The sequence below is a fragment of the Pseudophryne corroboree genome, chromosome 1 (genome assembly GCF_028390025.1).
Source record: "Pseudophryne corroboree isolate aPseCor3 chromosome 1, aPseCor3.hap2, whole genome shotgun sequence".
Lineage (NCBI taxonomy): Eukaryota > Metazoa > Chordata > Amphibia > Anura > Myobatrachidae > Pseudophryne > Pseudophryne corroboree.
In genome coordinates this window covers 373,540,464-373,553,021 of record NC_086444.1, presented here as the reverse complement: position 1 = coordinate 373,553,021, position 12,558 = coordinate 373,540,464, and the positions used below count along the sequence as shown (strand labels likewise).

The 12,558-nt window shown below is 46.5% G+C and overlaps 1 protein-coding gene across 7 annotated transcripts in view; it reads right to left on the bottom strand.

Moving 5' to 3' along the window:
* Positions 1-314: 314 nt before the first annotated feature.
* PATZ1 (POZ/BTB and AT hook containing zinc finger 1) overlaps positions 315-12,558 on the bottom strand; it is a 92,453-nt gene continuing 80,209 nt past the window's right edge. For 5 of the 7 annotated variants that reach the window (XM_063913087.1, XM_063913086.1, XM_063913085.1 and 2 more), the window contains 2 exons: positions 3,656-3,793; positions 315-1,250 (listed from right to left, as the gene is read on the bottom strand). In XM_063913087.1, the coding sequence (XP_063769157.1) occupies positions 727-1,250; positions 3,656-3,793 (662 nt within the window). In that variant the 3' untranslated portion in view covers positions 315-726. The remainder of the gene's footprint in view (positions 1,251-3,655; positions 3,794-12,558) is intronic. The other 2 variants (XM_063913090.1, XM_063913091.1) reach the window with 1 other exon arrangement.

Below are 12,558 nucleotides of genomic sequence, written 5' to 3'. Positions count from 1 at the left end.
CATTAAAGTCAGTCCACTGGGAATTTCAATATCTGACGAAAGTAGGCCTAATAAGCCTTATTATTAGAATACAAAAATAGTACGGAAACCACTGAAAATAGGATTTTGTTTGAGATGAGTCCAAATGGTTTGGAAGTATGGGGATCTTTGCTTTAACTGGAGAGGAAGATCAGTTAGAGCTGCTATCTTTATATAGAATCTTACCTTTCATCCAACATCCTCGTGTTGCTTCCACTCTGAACTAAAACACTGAGTGTGACTTTTAAAAGGAAACTTGCAGTGTGTGTTTGTGTGTAAAAGCAGCACATTATAACTTGTGAGGAATCTGTTTATTACAATGTGTGGCCAGCTTTGTGCAGGTTTAGAATAGTTTTCAGGAAAGTACAAAACATTCACATAGAAACTGTTCATGGTCGGCCCCCACTAAGACACTTTAACCCCATTAGTTCAGGAGGCATTGTATAGTTCAGAGCTTAGTGTAAACATGACAGTTTTAGATCTACCCAGTTAGGCTTCTTTCTTGGTCTGGTGGTTTCCACTGAAATACAGCTTATCAAATTCATTTCATTGTGAACCCCAGTTCCTTTCCAATGTTTTGTAGTTCTTTTCTGGGGCTCTTTGATTCATGCATAGTGATGCCTTTCACATAATTTTCCCACATTTGCACTACCATGTTACTCCTCCTCCTCCATATTTGTTAAGCATGAATCACTTTTAACTCTTACTTTACTTCCCTTCACTCCCTAGCCCCTGCTGTTCTACCTCAGGTTCCACAAGGGAAGAAGCAAAAGCAGACTGCACAATTTGGAAACCAAATGACTCCAAAAGGGACATATTCTGTTGTGGGGAGAAAGGTGATGCCAAGGCAGACCCCAAAGCTGGCCCAAGAGAAGCACCAAGAGTTGGGCCAAGTGAGGGCCCAAGAGCAGGACCCAATGTGGGTCCAAGGGCAGGGCCAAGTGCTGGGCCCAGCGTTGCCCCCAAATCCCCAAGCCCTGGTCCCAATGGCCTGGCATGAACTTTCTGGATGTGCTTGTTGAGATAGGCCTTAGAGCGAAAGAAGCTGCCACATTCTGAACAGGGATATCGTTTCTCAGGCTCTGCTTCAATTTTTTTGGGAATCACCAAGTCACAAGCTGCATACGATCCATTAGAACTCTGCTTCTCTGGAGATTTGAGGTCACTTCCATCTGACAGGTCACCATAGGAATCGGAGCTCTCCTGCTCACCATGCTGACACTTCTCCCCCTCTGTAAGGAAATAGAAAACGGTGACAAATAGGCCCGCTGTTTTATTTACATGCAGTGATCTCGGCAAAGCCAATTCCAAGCTACCAGCCTATCTCAGGTTATTTTCTGATACCCTGAACTGTAGAACCAGTAACAATCTACTTTGTTAAAACTTCATAGTTATTGAATATGTGGGTGTGTGGTTTGCAGTGAAAATCCAAATATGATATCATACAAACTCACTGCATCATATACAAAATGACAGGAAAAATGTATTCATACTTGTGACATGGTTAACAATGTGGTCTCCTTTGAAAATGTTAGTTTTTGGGGGTTCTTTATGGCATTAAACTTACAATATGCTGTGGTCCCAATTATAGATAGACCCAGGTTAGCAAACCAGCTACTCTCTGTACTGTGAACTATGGGCTAGATTCAATTCAGCACACATTGAATATCACCGGGAATTAGCTCCTGATGCTATTTAATTCTGCGCGCTGTCATGTTGGGGAAAGCCGGTTCACGGGACTAAATGGTGTTTAGGCGCAAGAACTGGCGCAATGCTGTTTTGTCCGTGCTGCGGCACAAAACAGCATCGCAGACCTAAGATTTGTTGGATTTCTGCTCGCTGCCCCGGAGAGGTGCGAGAAGAAATCCTGTAGTCGGGGATGACAGCGCGCTGAATTTAATAGCGCTATTCAATTCGCAATTAATTGAATCGAGCCCAATGTCTCCCCGCTTGCCATCTGGAAGCAGGGTCATGGCACTGGTTGCAAGGGCAGACACCAGTAGGGGCCATTCAGCACTTTTGCATGCATCACGTGACCATCTCTTTACAATATAAGGTCAAAAGGCCCATCTAAACAAGAGACAAAGAACGTGTTGTATTCATGGCATCAGTGGGAAGAGAGGTGAGGGGATTTATTTTGGAGATGTAAGAGGCATCTTAGGGAGATCTGAACTTCACACTGGGGAAGCGGGGATCTGATAGCATGTTTGTGGGTTCTGATAACATGTGGGGATGTCTGGATGCAATGGTTCTTTGTAGTATCTATAGATTTTTTATGACTGCTACTTTTAAACCAGTTGGCCACCCCTACACTATATGTTATCTCTGACAGTTAACAAGAAAACTATAAAGGCACCAGTTATTGATACCTTGAACTTTCACACATTGGGGGTCATTACGAGTTGATCGCTCGCTGCCGATTTCCGCAGCGCAGCGATCAGGTAAAAACACGGCAAAACTGCGCATGTGTACGGGCCGCAGTGCGCACGCGCAACGTACTTTCACACAATAGTATTTAGTTTTACACAAGGTCTAGCGACTCTTTTCCGTCGCTCTGTTGATCGGTGAGTGATTGACAGGAAGTGGGTGTTTCTGGGTGGTAACTGACCGTTTTCCGAGAGTGTCCTAAAAAACGCAGTCGTGTCAGGATAAAACGCAGGAGTGGCTGGCCGAACGCAGGGCGTGTTTGTGACATCAAAGCAGGAACTAAACAGACTGAAGTGATCGCAAGGAAGGAGGTCTGCAGCCACTCTGAAACTGCATGAAAACATTTCAGCACTGTTCTGCTAACCTTTCGTTCGCACTTCTGCTAAGCTTAGATACACTCCCAGAGGGTGGCGGATTAGCGTTTGCACTGCTGCTAAATGCAGCTAGCAAGCGATCAACTCGGAATAAGGGCCATAGCGCAGATTTAATTTTTGCTCCTATGTTCTTTAATGTCATGTTTTAAAAAGTCCTCATTTGGGGGAATGTTTTCTAATTCTACCTCAAAATTTTGAGTATCTGTTTCAGTTTACTGCATGTACTCACATCATTATTGCTCTGATCAACACTATTTTTATTGCCAATCATATTGGAGTGATTGGGGGATTCCGAATATGGCATCTGCTTTTCTAGATTAGCTCTAATTTTTGAGATACATGGAGAAACAAGAAAAACAACAGAAAGTGCTCAACTACTAACTGACAGTGGCCAATCACTTACGGAGGGGGAAAATTCTAGAATGATTGTGGAGTGTACACCTAGAATATTCGAGTGGCTTACCTTCTAGAATGTTCTGTTAAATCCCCACATGCATGCTTTATGGCAAAGTTCCCTATTAATTGAGTGTATCCATTATCTCAAGAACTAAAGCCAATTTGAAAATATCACTTTCTATTTTTGAATTCAGCAAATCTAAATTACCCTAAATTCTTTCAAATATTCTGGGCAATTAAACATTTTTCTTTAGTTGGGCTGTGTTATGTTTAATTTCCCTATCAGAAATAGGAACATATTGGTTAAGTGTTCGTGGTCCATAATTCATCAGTGCCTAATGTTTAGTGCTTTCACTGGTAATGTAATGTACACCTAACAACCCATTCTAGCTCACACTTGCGCCCCCCTCTGCACGGACAGCCGGCCTTGCAACGCTTGCCTTTCACGCCACAGGTCCGGACACAGTGGAACAGCGCTGCACCATTTGGGACGGACTCCGGCCGGTGAGGGCCCGCGCTGAGGAGGGCGCCATGATGTGTTTTTACATGGACCTTTAAGTATGAGGCAGAGGAGAAACCTAAACAAGATAAAAGCAGGTAAGATGCTGCCACAGACAGACCTACAGCTGATCTCAGTCATCAATGACATATCCACACACTGACTGTTCATTCAGTAATTACTAATACATGTACACAATGCTCATTCGCTGGCTACGCTTCCCTTATCCAAAATTAAAAATCCCACATTTTTGGGTCCCCTAATGAGATGACATACATATTATATAATATGTGTATATATAGATATATTACATAGATATATAATATATATATATATTTGTGTCATTATTTCAGTAGTGGAACCAAAAATGTGTGATTTTGAATAAGGGATACTCAACCTGTATATGCAAAAAATATATTTCTATTATCATATAGTTTTCAAATATTGTTGCAAGTACTATTAAGTGTGCAGGGGGATACCAGGGGGAAAAAAAGAACCCCCCTTCCTGTTCGCACCCAGATGCGTCAGCGCCTGTATCTTTTGCCGCAACCACGTCTTCTGCCAATACCGGGACTGATTTTCGTTATACTGAGACGCCCACTTGCAGTGCATTTCCATCTTTAGACACACCACTGGTGCACCGTCTGACCATGGCCTCCTGTGTGAGCAGCTGTACACCTACGGACAAAGCCACTATGGACCAGCATCTGCCTCCCCTCCCCATGTAACATCCCAAGAACTCCCACTGAATTCCACAGACCTCATGTCCAAACTGTCCCACATATCTGAGCGCTAACAGATGGGCAGCATGTGCTTTGAAGACTGGGATGCATCTGCAGACAAGGTATCAGCCAACTGCTAGATGCTACTTCCATGGTAAACTGTGTTTTCAAGGACTACTCCATTGTCCACACAATAATGTTCCCTGTCAAGCAATAAATATCTTGCTGCTATGGTCTGGCCCAGTGTTTGCCAAACTTTTTTGAATCACGGCGCCATAGAGTATTAGAATTTTTTTCATGGCACCACTAGGCCAAACGTTTTCTTACTGGGTAATTTATAAAAAAAATAAAAAATTAAGTAAATTGTGTTTATATGTCATCCTTAGGTTCAGTGATGTGGCGAGGGACAGGATTTGCTTCCTTTTTTCCCACATATTATATCATTTGCAGCCACAAGCACAGGTTTTGCCTATTGAGTTGAATGTAAATAATTTGATTTGGTTCTGAACCACCAATCCAAGGCACCCCTGCAAATGCCTCGAGGCACCCCAGGGTGCCATGGCACACAGTTTGGGAACCACTGGTCTGGCCACAAGAATGCTTACGGTGTTATCCTTCTTAACTAATGGCCTACTCATAAACTGTTCTTCAGCCTAAGAGTGCTCATAAATTCTTCCCTGCATTGCATAAGGTTCATCAATAGATTTCTACAATTATATTTGCTTAAACTGACTGACTGTATTCCTGATCTAATGATTCTATGAATATACTGCCCAACAGTTCACTGACTGATTGTTCTCTAGTCTGTAATGCTCATGGATGTGGGTCTACATAATAGACTCTGCATTGAACCTTTTTATCTCCCACTGATTGACTGTGGACCTTATTCAGAGATGGATGCAATGTTGATGTCGGACACAGTAGAGCATTTACTTGCCACTGTGCATGCCATGGTTTTGTGAAGCGATCGTAATGAGGGTTTATTTACAAAATAATTGACAGTCTGAGTTCTGTGAGCTGTAACGGGGTTTGTCACAGCTTGCGACTGTGATCCCGTATGCAATTACAATGGCTCCGGTAGCTTGCTACCAGCAGCCATGCAACCACAGGGCTGTTTTTCCAACAAGCGACTGATGGCTATGTCTTAGTAGACAAGCGGTGGTTTAGAGACGCAGCCCGTGGGCATCTCAGTACAATACATTTGCATATGTTAGCACAGTTGCTGACTACAAAAGGCGAAGTTGCTACACTTTGCCCAGCACTTGCCTAATATAAAGATCGAGACACATGTTGCAAGCAGATCACACAGAACAACTGCAAATTATTGGATCTGATGCACACAGAAGGCTTGATGCAGAGTTGGATGGAAATCATCCATTTGTGATTGAGCATTGTGTACATGGAAAATGGATATTTTATTATATCTGCACATATACAAAGCTGTAGGCCACTATCTGTATGATTGGTTTGCTATTCATCATCATCAGTGTGCACTTGTACTTACTACTCACCTATACTTAGTGCAAGAGACACTCCTGGAAACGTGTATTTACACTTACAACCGACTGCATAGCCCACTTTCTCATTAATATGCCTTCACTTAACTTTGTACCAAGTCTTTGCTGTGCATCCCACCACTTATCTACTAACATATGTTATTAGTATCACAAAAGAGCTGTCCTTGAATTCTTCCGTCGGGCGCCATCTAGAATTCCCCCCATAGAGGTGAGGCACAGCAGTAGTTAATAGTTGCTTATAAGCTTCCCTATCACATCAAGACAAGGACATCATTAGTGACAATGCAGTAATAACCTGGCTTTCTTTTACGTCCTAGAGGATACTGTGGTTCCATTTAGTACCAAGGGTATAGACGGGTCCACTAGGAGCAATTGGCACTTTAAGAACTTGATAGTGTGGTCTGGCTCCTCCCTCTATGCCCCTCCTACCAGACTCAGTTTAGAAAATGTGCCCGGAGGAGCCGGTCACGCTTATGGAAGCTCCTGAAGAGTTTTCTGCATTTATTTTCTGTTTGTTGTTTTCAGGCAGGTCTGGACGTCACCAGCCTGCCTGCTTCGTGGGACTTAGGGAGGTGAGGGGGAAGGAACGGCCCAACCTCTTGAAGGGTTAATGGTCCCGTTCCCCGCTGACAGGACACTAGCTCCTGAGGGAACTATTCGCAAGCCCCAACACGGCGAGCGTACATTCCCGCAGCACGCAGCCACCCCTAACAGAGCCGGAAGAAAGAAGAGTGGTGAGTACTAAGCCAACGTCCCGGTAAGCGGGGAGCCGGCCATTATGGCGGCATGAGAGTACGGCAACGCACTGCTTCTCACCGGGGCGGATTGCGTCTCCAGACTCCGTACACAAATGCGTCTCAGTACACTGTACACAGTACCCACACCGGCAGACAAAGTCTTAAAACGGATCTGGCTCCATTTTAAGCACAAAATTACCTCAGCCAATACAAAAAAAGCGGAAAGACTGCGCACCACTGAAGGGGACTGGGCTTCACTTTGAGGGGATCCAGCAGCTCACCAGCGCCAATTTCCCCCTGCAGTGGACACAGACGCTGACTGACAGACGCGCAGCTCCTCCGGTGTGGCTCCAGATTACCTCAGCGGTACCAGGGGGTCATAGCAGGGGGGGGGGGGGGGACGATTATTAGTGTACTAAGTTCCCGATCTGGTTACTTAGTCTGCGACTCGGCTAAGTTTGGCATTAGCAATAAGGGCGCTGTGTGCTAGCTCCAAAATATCTCTGTGTCCCCCTGGAAGGGCTCTTTGTGGGTTAATTGTGCTTTTAACCTTTCCAGTGTGTGTGCGCGGTCACATTTACAATATGTCAGGAAAAGAGTGTGTTTCATGTATGGCAGAGTGTTCCTCCCCAGGGAGCTCACTACTATGTACTCAGTGTAGTGCACCTTCTCAGGCTGGCGCTGGCTGAACCAGCGTGGCTGGATTCCATTAAAGGAATGATTTCCAATATATCTAATAAATTAAATCCTGCAATGAGAAAGAGATGCAATACTTAAGACAGTCTGTGGATGAGATCATGAATAGAGACTCCCCAAACAAGCGTCTCAGTCCCTTGCCATTTGTACACAAAAGCGAACTCTGGCCCATATCCTGCAGTCTGACTCTGATGCTGAGGGGTCAGACATGGAGTAGGTGGAGGTGGATTCAGAGGGGGGGACACAACTCTATCACAGGGAATAGCGGCTCTTCTAGAAGCTATCAGAGACGTTCTGCAATTTCCTGATAAAGTGGCAGAGGAGTGCGAGGAATCGTATTTTAATGTAAAAAAGAAATCCTCAGTCACTTTTCCTGTGTCAAAGGAATTGAATACCCTGTTTGAAGAACAGTGGGATAATCCTGATAAGAAATTTCAGATCTCTAAAAGGTTAATCTCATCTTTCCCTTTTCCTCTGGAGGATAGGAAAAAATGAGAAAATCCACCGATAGTGGATACATCAATATCCAGGCTGTCACGGAAAATAGTGTTGCCTGTCCCTAGTGCAGCCTCCCTGAAAGACACTGCTGATCGAAAGATTGAGATTACACTCAAATCCTTGTACACGGCTGCTGGGGTGGCCCGAGACCCACTATAGCATGTGCATGGACTACTAAAGCCATTGCTAGATGGTCAGGTAACCTAATTGAGGGGTTGGATTCCTTATCTAGGGGGGGAGATTGATTTACTCCTGCAACATATACAGGACTCTGCGAACTTTATGATGGAAGCCATAAAAGAAGTAGGGTTTGCTTAATGCACGCACCACGGCTATGACAGTGTCAGCACGGGGGGGGGGGGGCTTAAGGTTACGCCAGTGGACTGCGGACTCCAGGAAAGGCGTGGAAGGCCTACCCTTCACAGGAGAGGCCTTATTTGGAGACGAACTAGACAAATTGATCTCCAAAGCTACTGCAGTAAGGCTATATATCTTCCTTCTGCAGCTTCCCCAGCTAGGAAGACCTACTCAGGAACTACTCTACAGTCCTTTCGGACTGCCAAGTTTAAGGACAAAGCCAGAGGATCTTCTGCAGCCAACAGAGGAGCTAGAGGTAAAACACGCAAACCAGCAACTGCCGGTTCTCAGGAACAGAGCTCCAGCTCTGCTTCCGCAAAGCCTTCAGCATGACGGTGGACCGCGATACCTGGAAGACTGGCAGGTGGGAGCCAGACTAAAAAATTTCAGTCACATCTGGACAACATCATGACAGGATCCCTGGGTCATAGATCTTATTTCCCAGGGCTACAGACTGGAGTTTCAGGAACTCCCACCTCACAGATTCTTCAAATCAGGCTTACCAGTTTCACAGGAGGCAAGTATAACCTTACAAGATGCCATTCAAAAACTGGTACAAACGCAAGTCATTGTTCCAGTTCCACCTCATCTCCAAAACAAGGGGTATTATTCCAACTTGTTTGTAGTACCGAAACCGGACGATTCGGTAAGGCCGATTCTGAGTCTAAAATCATTGAACCCGTACTTACGAGTGTTCAAGTACAAGATGGGGTCTGAGCGGTGATCTCAGGTCTGGAGGAGGGGGAATTCCTAGTGTCTCTGGATTTCACATTCCGATCTGGCCGCCTCACCAGGCTTATCTACGGTTTGCACTGCAGAACTGTCACTACCAGTTCCAGGCCCTACCTGTTGGTCTCGCCGTGGCACAGAGGGAGTTCACCAAGGTGATAGCAGAGATGATGTTTCTCCTTCGCAAGCAGGAAGTGAACATAATTCCGTACCTGGACGATCTTCTGATAAAGGCTCCGTCCAGGGAGAGGTTGTTGAACAGCATTGGCCTCACAACTCAACTACTCCTGGATCACGGCTGGATTCTGAAACTACCAAAATCTCACTTAGTGCCAACTCAGGAGGCTCCCATTCCTGGGAATTATATTGGACACACAGTCGCAGAAAGTTTCTCTAACGTCCTAGTGGATGCTGGGGACTCCGTAAGGACCATGGGGAATAGACGGGCTCCGCATGAGACTGGGCACTCTAAGAAAGATTTAGTACTACTGGTGTGCACTGGCTCCTCCCTCTATGCCCCTCCTCCAGACCTCAGTTAGAATCTGTGCCCGGACAAAGCTGGGTGCATTTTAGTGAGCTCTCCTGAGCTTGCTAATAAGAAAGTATTTTAGTTAGGTTTTTTATTTTCAGAGAGTTTCTGCTGGCAACAGACTCTCTGTTACGTGGGACTGAGGGGAGAGAAGCAAACCTACTAACTGCGGCTAGGTTGCGCTTCTTAGGCTACTGGACACCATTAGCTCCAGAGGGATCGAACACAGGAACCTAACCTTGGTCACCGTTACCGGAGCCGCGCCGCCGTCCCCCTCGCAGAGCCAGAAGACAGAAGCCGGCGGGTTGAAGCAAGAAGATGTCAAAATCGGCGGCAGAAGACTCCTGTCTTCATATGAGGTAGCGCACAGCACTGCAGCTGTGCGCCATTGCGCCCACACTAACCCACACACTCCGGTCACTGTAGGGTGCAGGGCGCAGGGGGGGGCGCCCTGGGCAGCAATTAAGTACCTCCTGGCAAAAGCAGCATATATACAGTTGGACACTGTTATATGCATGAGCCCCCGCCATTAATTTCACACAAAATCGCGGGACAGAAGCCCGCAGCTGAGGGGGCGGGGCCTTCTTCCTCAGCACTCACCAGCGCCATTTTCTCTCCACAGCTCCGCTGAGAGGAAGCTCCCCAGGCTCTCCCCTGCAGACTCACGGTAGAAAGGGTAAAAAGAGAGGGGGGGCACATAAATTTAGAGCATTAATCATATATACAGCAGCTACTGGGTAAACACTAAGTTACTGTGTGATTCCTGGGTCATATAGCGCTGGGGTGTGTGCTGGCATATTCTCTCTCTGTCTCTCCAAAAGACCTTGTGGGGGTCCTGTCCTCATATAGAGCATCCCCTGTGTGTGTGGTGTGTCGATACGCGTGTGTCGACATGTTTGACGAAGAGGGCTATGTGGAGGCAGAGCAAGTGCAGATGAATGACGTGTCTCCGCCGACGGCGCCGACACCTGATTGGATGGATATGTGGAAGGTGTTAAATGATAATGTAAACTCCTTGCATAAAAGGTTGGATTAAGCTGATGCCTTGGGACAGTCGGGGTCTCAGCCCATGCCTGATCCTACAGCGCAGAGGCCGTCAGGGTCTCAGAAGCGCCCACTATCCAAAATTGTTGACACAGATATCGACACGGATTCTGACTCCAGTGTCGATGAGGATGATGCAAAATTGCAGCCTAAAATGGCTAAAGCCGTCCGCTACATGATTATAGCAATGAAGGATGTTTTGCACATATCAGAGTTAAACCCTGTCCCTGACAAGAGGGTTTATATGTATGGGGAGAAAAAGCAAGAGGTGACTTTTCCCCCTTCACATGAGTTAAATGAATTATGTGAAAAAGTGTGGGATTCCCCCGATAGGAAAGTGCTGATTTCCAAAAGGTTACTTATGGCGTACCCTTTCCCGCCAACGGACAGGGTGCGCTGGGAATCCTCCCCTAGGGTAGATAAAGCTCTGACACGCTTATCTAAGAAGGTGGCCCTGCCGTCACAGGATACGGCCGCCCTAAAGGATCCTGCAGATAGGAAGCAGGAAAGTATCCTGAAGTCTGTTTATACACATTCAGGTACTCTACTGAGGCCGGCAATTGCGTCGGCCTGGATGTGTAGTGCTGTAGCAGCATGGACAGATAATCTGTCTGAGGAAATGGATACCTTAGACAAGGATACCATTTTACTGACCCTGGGGCATATAAAAGACGCTGTCCTATATATGAGGGATGCCCAGAGAGACATTTGCCTACTGGGCTCTAGAATAAATGCAATGTCAATTTCTGCCAGAAGGGTCCTGTGGACTCGGCAATGGACAGGTGATGCCGACTCCAAAAAGCACATGGAGGTTTTACCTTACAAGGGTGAGGAATTGTTTGGGGACGGCCTCTCGGACCTAGCTTCCACAGCTACGGCTGGGAAGTCAAATTTTTTGCCATATATTCCCTCACAGCCTAAGAAAGCACCGTATTACCAAATGCAGTCCTTTCGATCACAAAGAAGCAAGAAGGTCAGAGGTGCGTTCTTTCTTGCCAGAGGCAGGGGTAGAGGAAAGAAGCTGCACCATACAGCTAGTTCCCAGGAACAGAAGTCCTCCCCGGCTTCCACTAAATCCACCGCATGACGCTGGGGCTCCACAGGAGCCAGGAGCGGTGGGGGCGCGTCTCCGAAATTTCAGCCACCAGTGGGTTCGCTCACAGGTGGATCCCTGGGCTATACAGATTGTGTCTCAGGGATACAAGCTGGAATTCGAAGTGATGCCCCCTCACCGTTACCTCAAATCGGCCCTGCCAGCTTCCCCCATGGAACGGGAAGTAGTGTTAGCGGCAATTCACAAGTTATATCTCCAGCAGGTGGTGGTAAAGGTTCCCCTCCTTCAACAAGGAAGAGGATACTATTCCACAATGTTTGTGGTACCGAAACCGGACGGTTCGGTCAGACCCATATTGAATTTAAAGTCCCTGAACATTTATCTGAAAAGATTCAAGTTCAAAATGGAATCGCTCAGAGCGGTCATTGCAAGCCTGGAAGAGGGGGATTTTATGGTGTCTCTGGACATCAAGGATGCTTACTTGCATGTCCCCATTTATCCACCTCATCAGGAGTACCTCAGATTTGTGGTACATGACTGTCATTACCAATTCCAGACGTTGCCGTTTGGGCTCTCCACGGCACCGAGAATATTTACCAAGGTAATGGCAGAAATGATGGTGCTCCTTCGAAAGCAAGGAGTCACAATTATCCCTAACTTGGACGATCTCCTCATAAAGGCGAGGTCCAGAGAGCAGTTGCTGATCAGCGTAGCACACTCTCAGGAAGTGTTGCAACAGCACGGCTGGATTCTGAATATCCCAAAGTCGCAGCTGATTCCTACAACGCGTCTGCCTTTTCTGGGCACGATTCTGGACACGGACCAGAAGAAGGTGTTTCTCCCGGCGGAGAAGGCTCAAGAGCTCGTGACTCTAGTCAGAGACCTCTTAAAACCGAAACAGGTGTCGGTGCATCGCTGCACGCGAGTCCTGGGAAAGATGGTGGCATCATACGAAGCCATT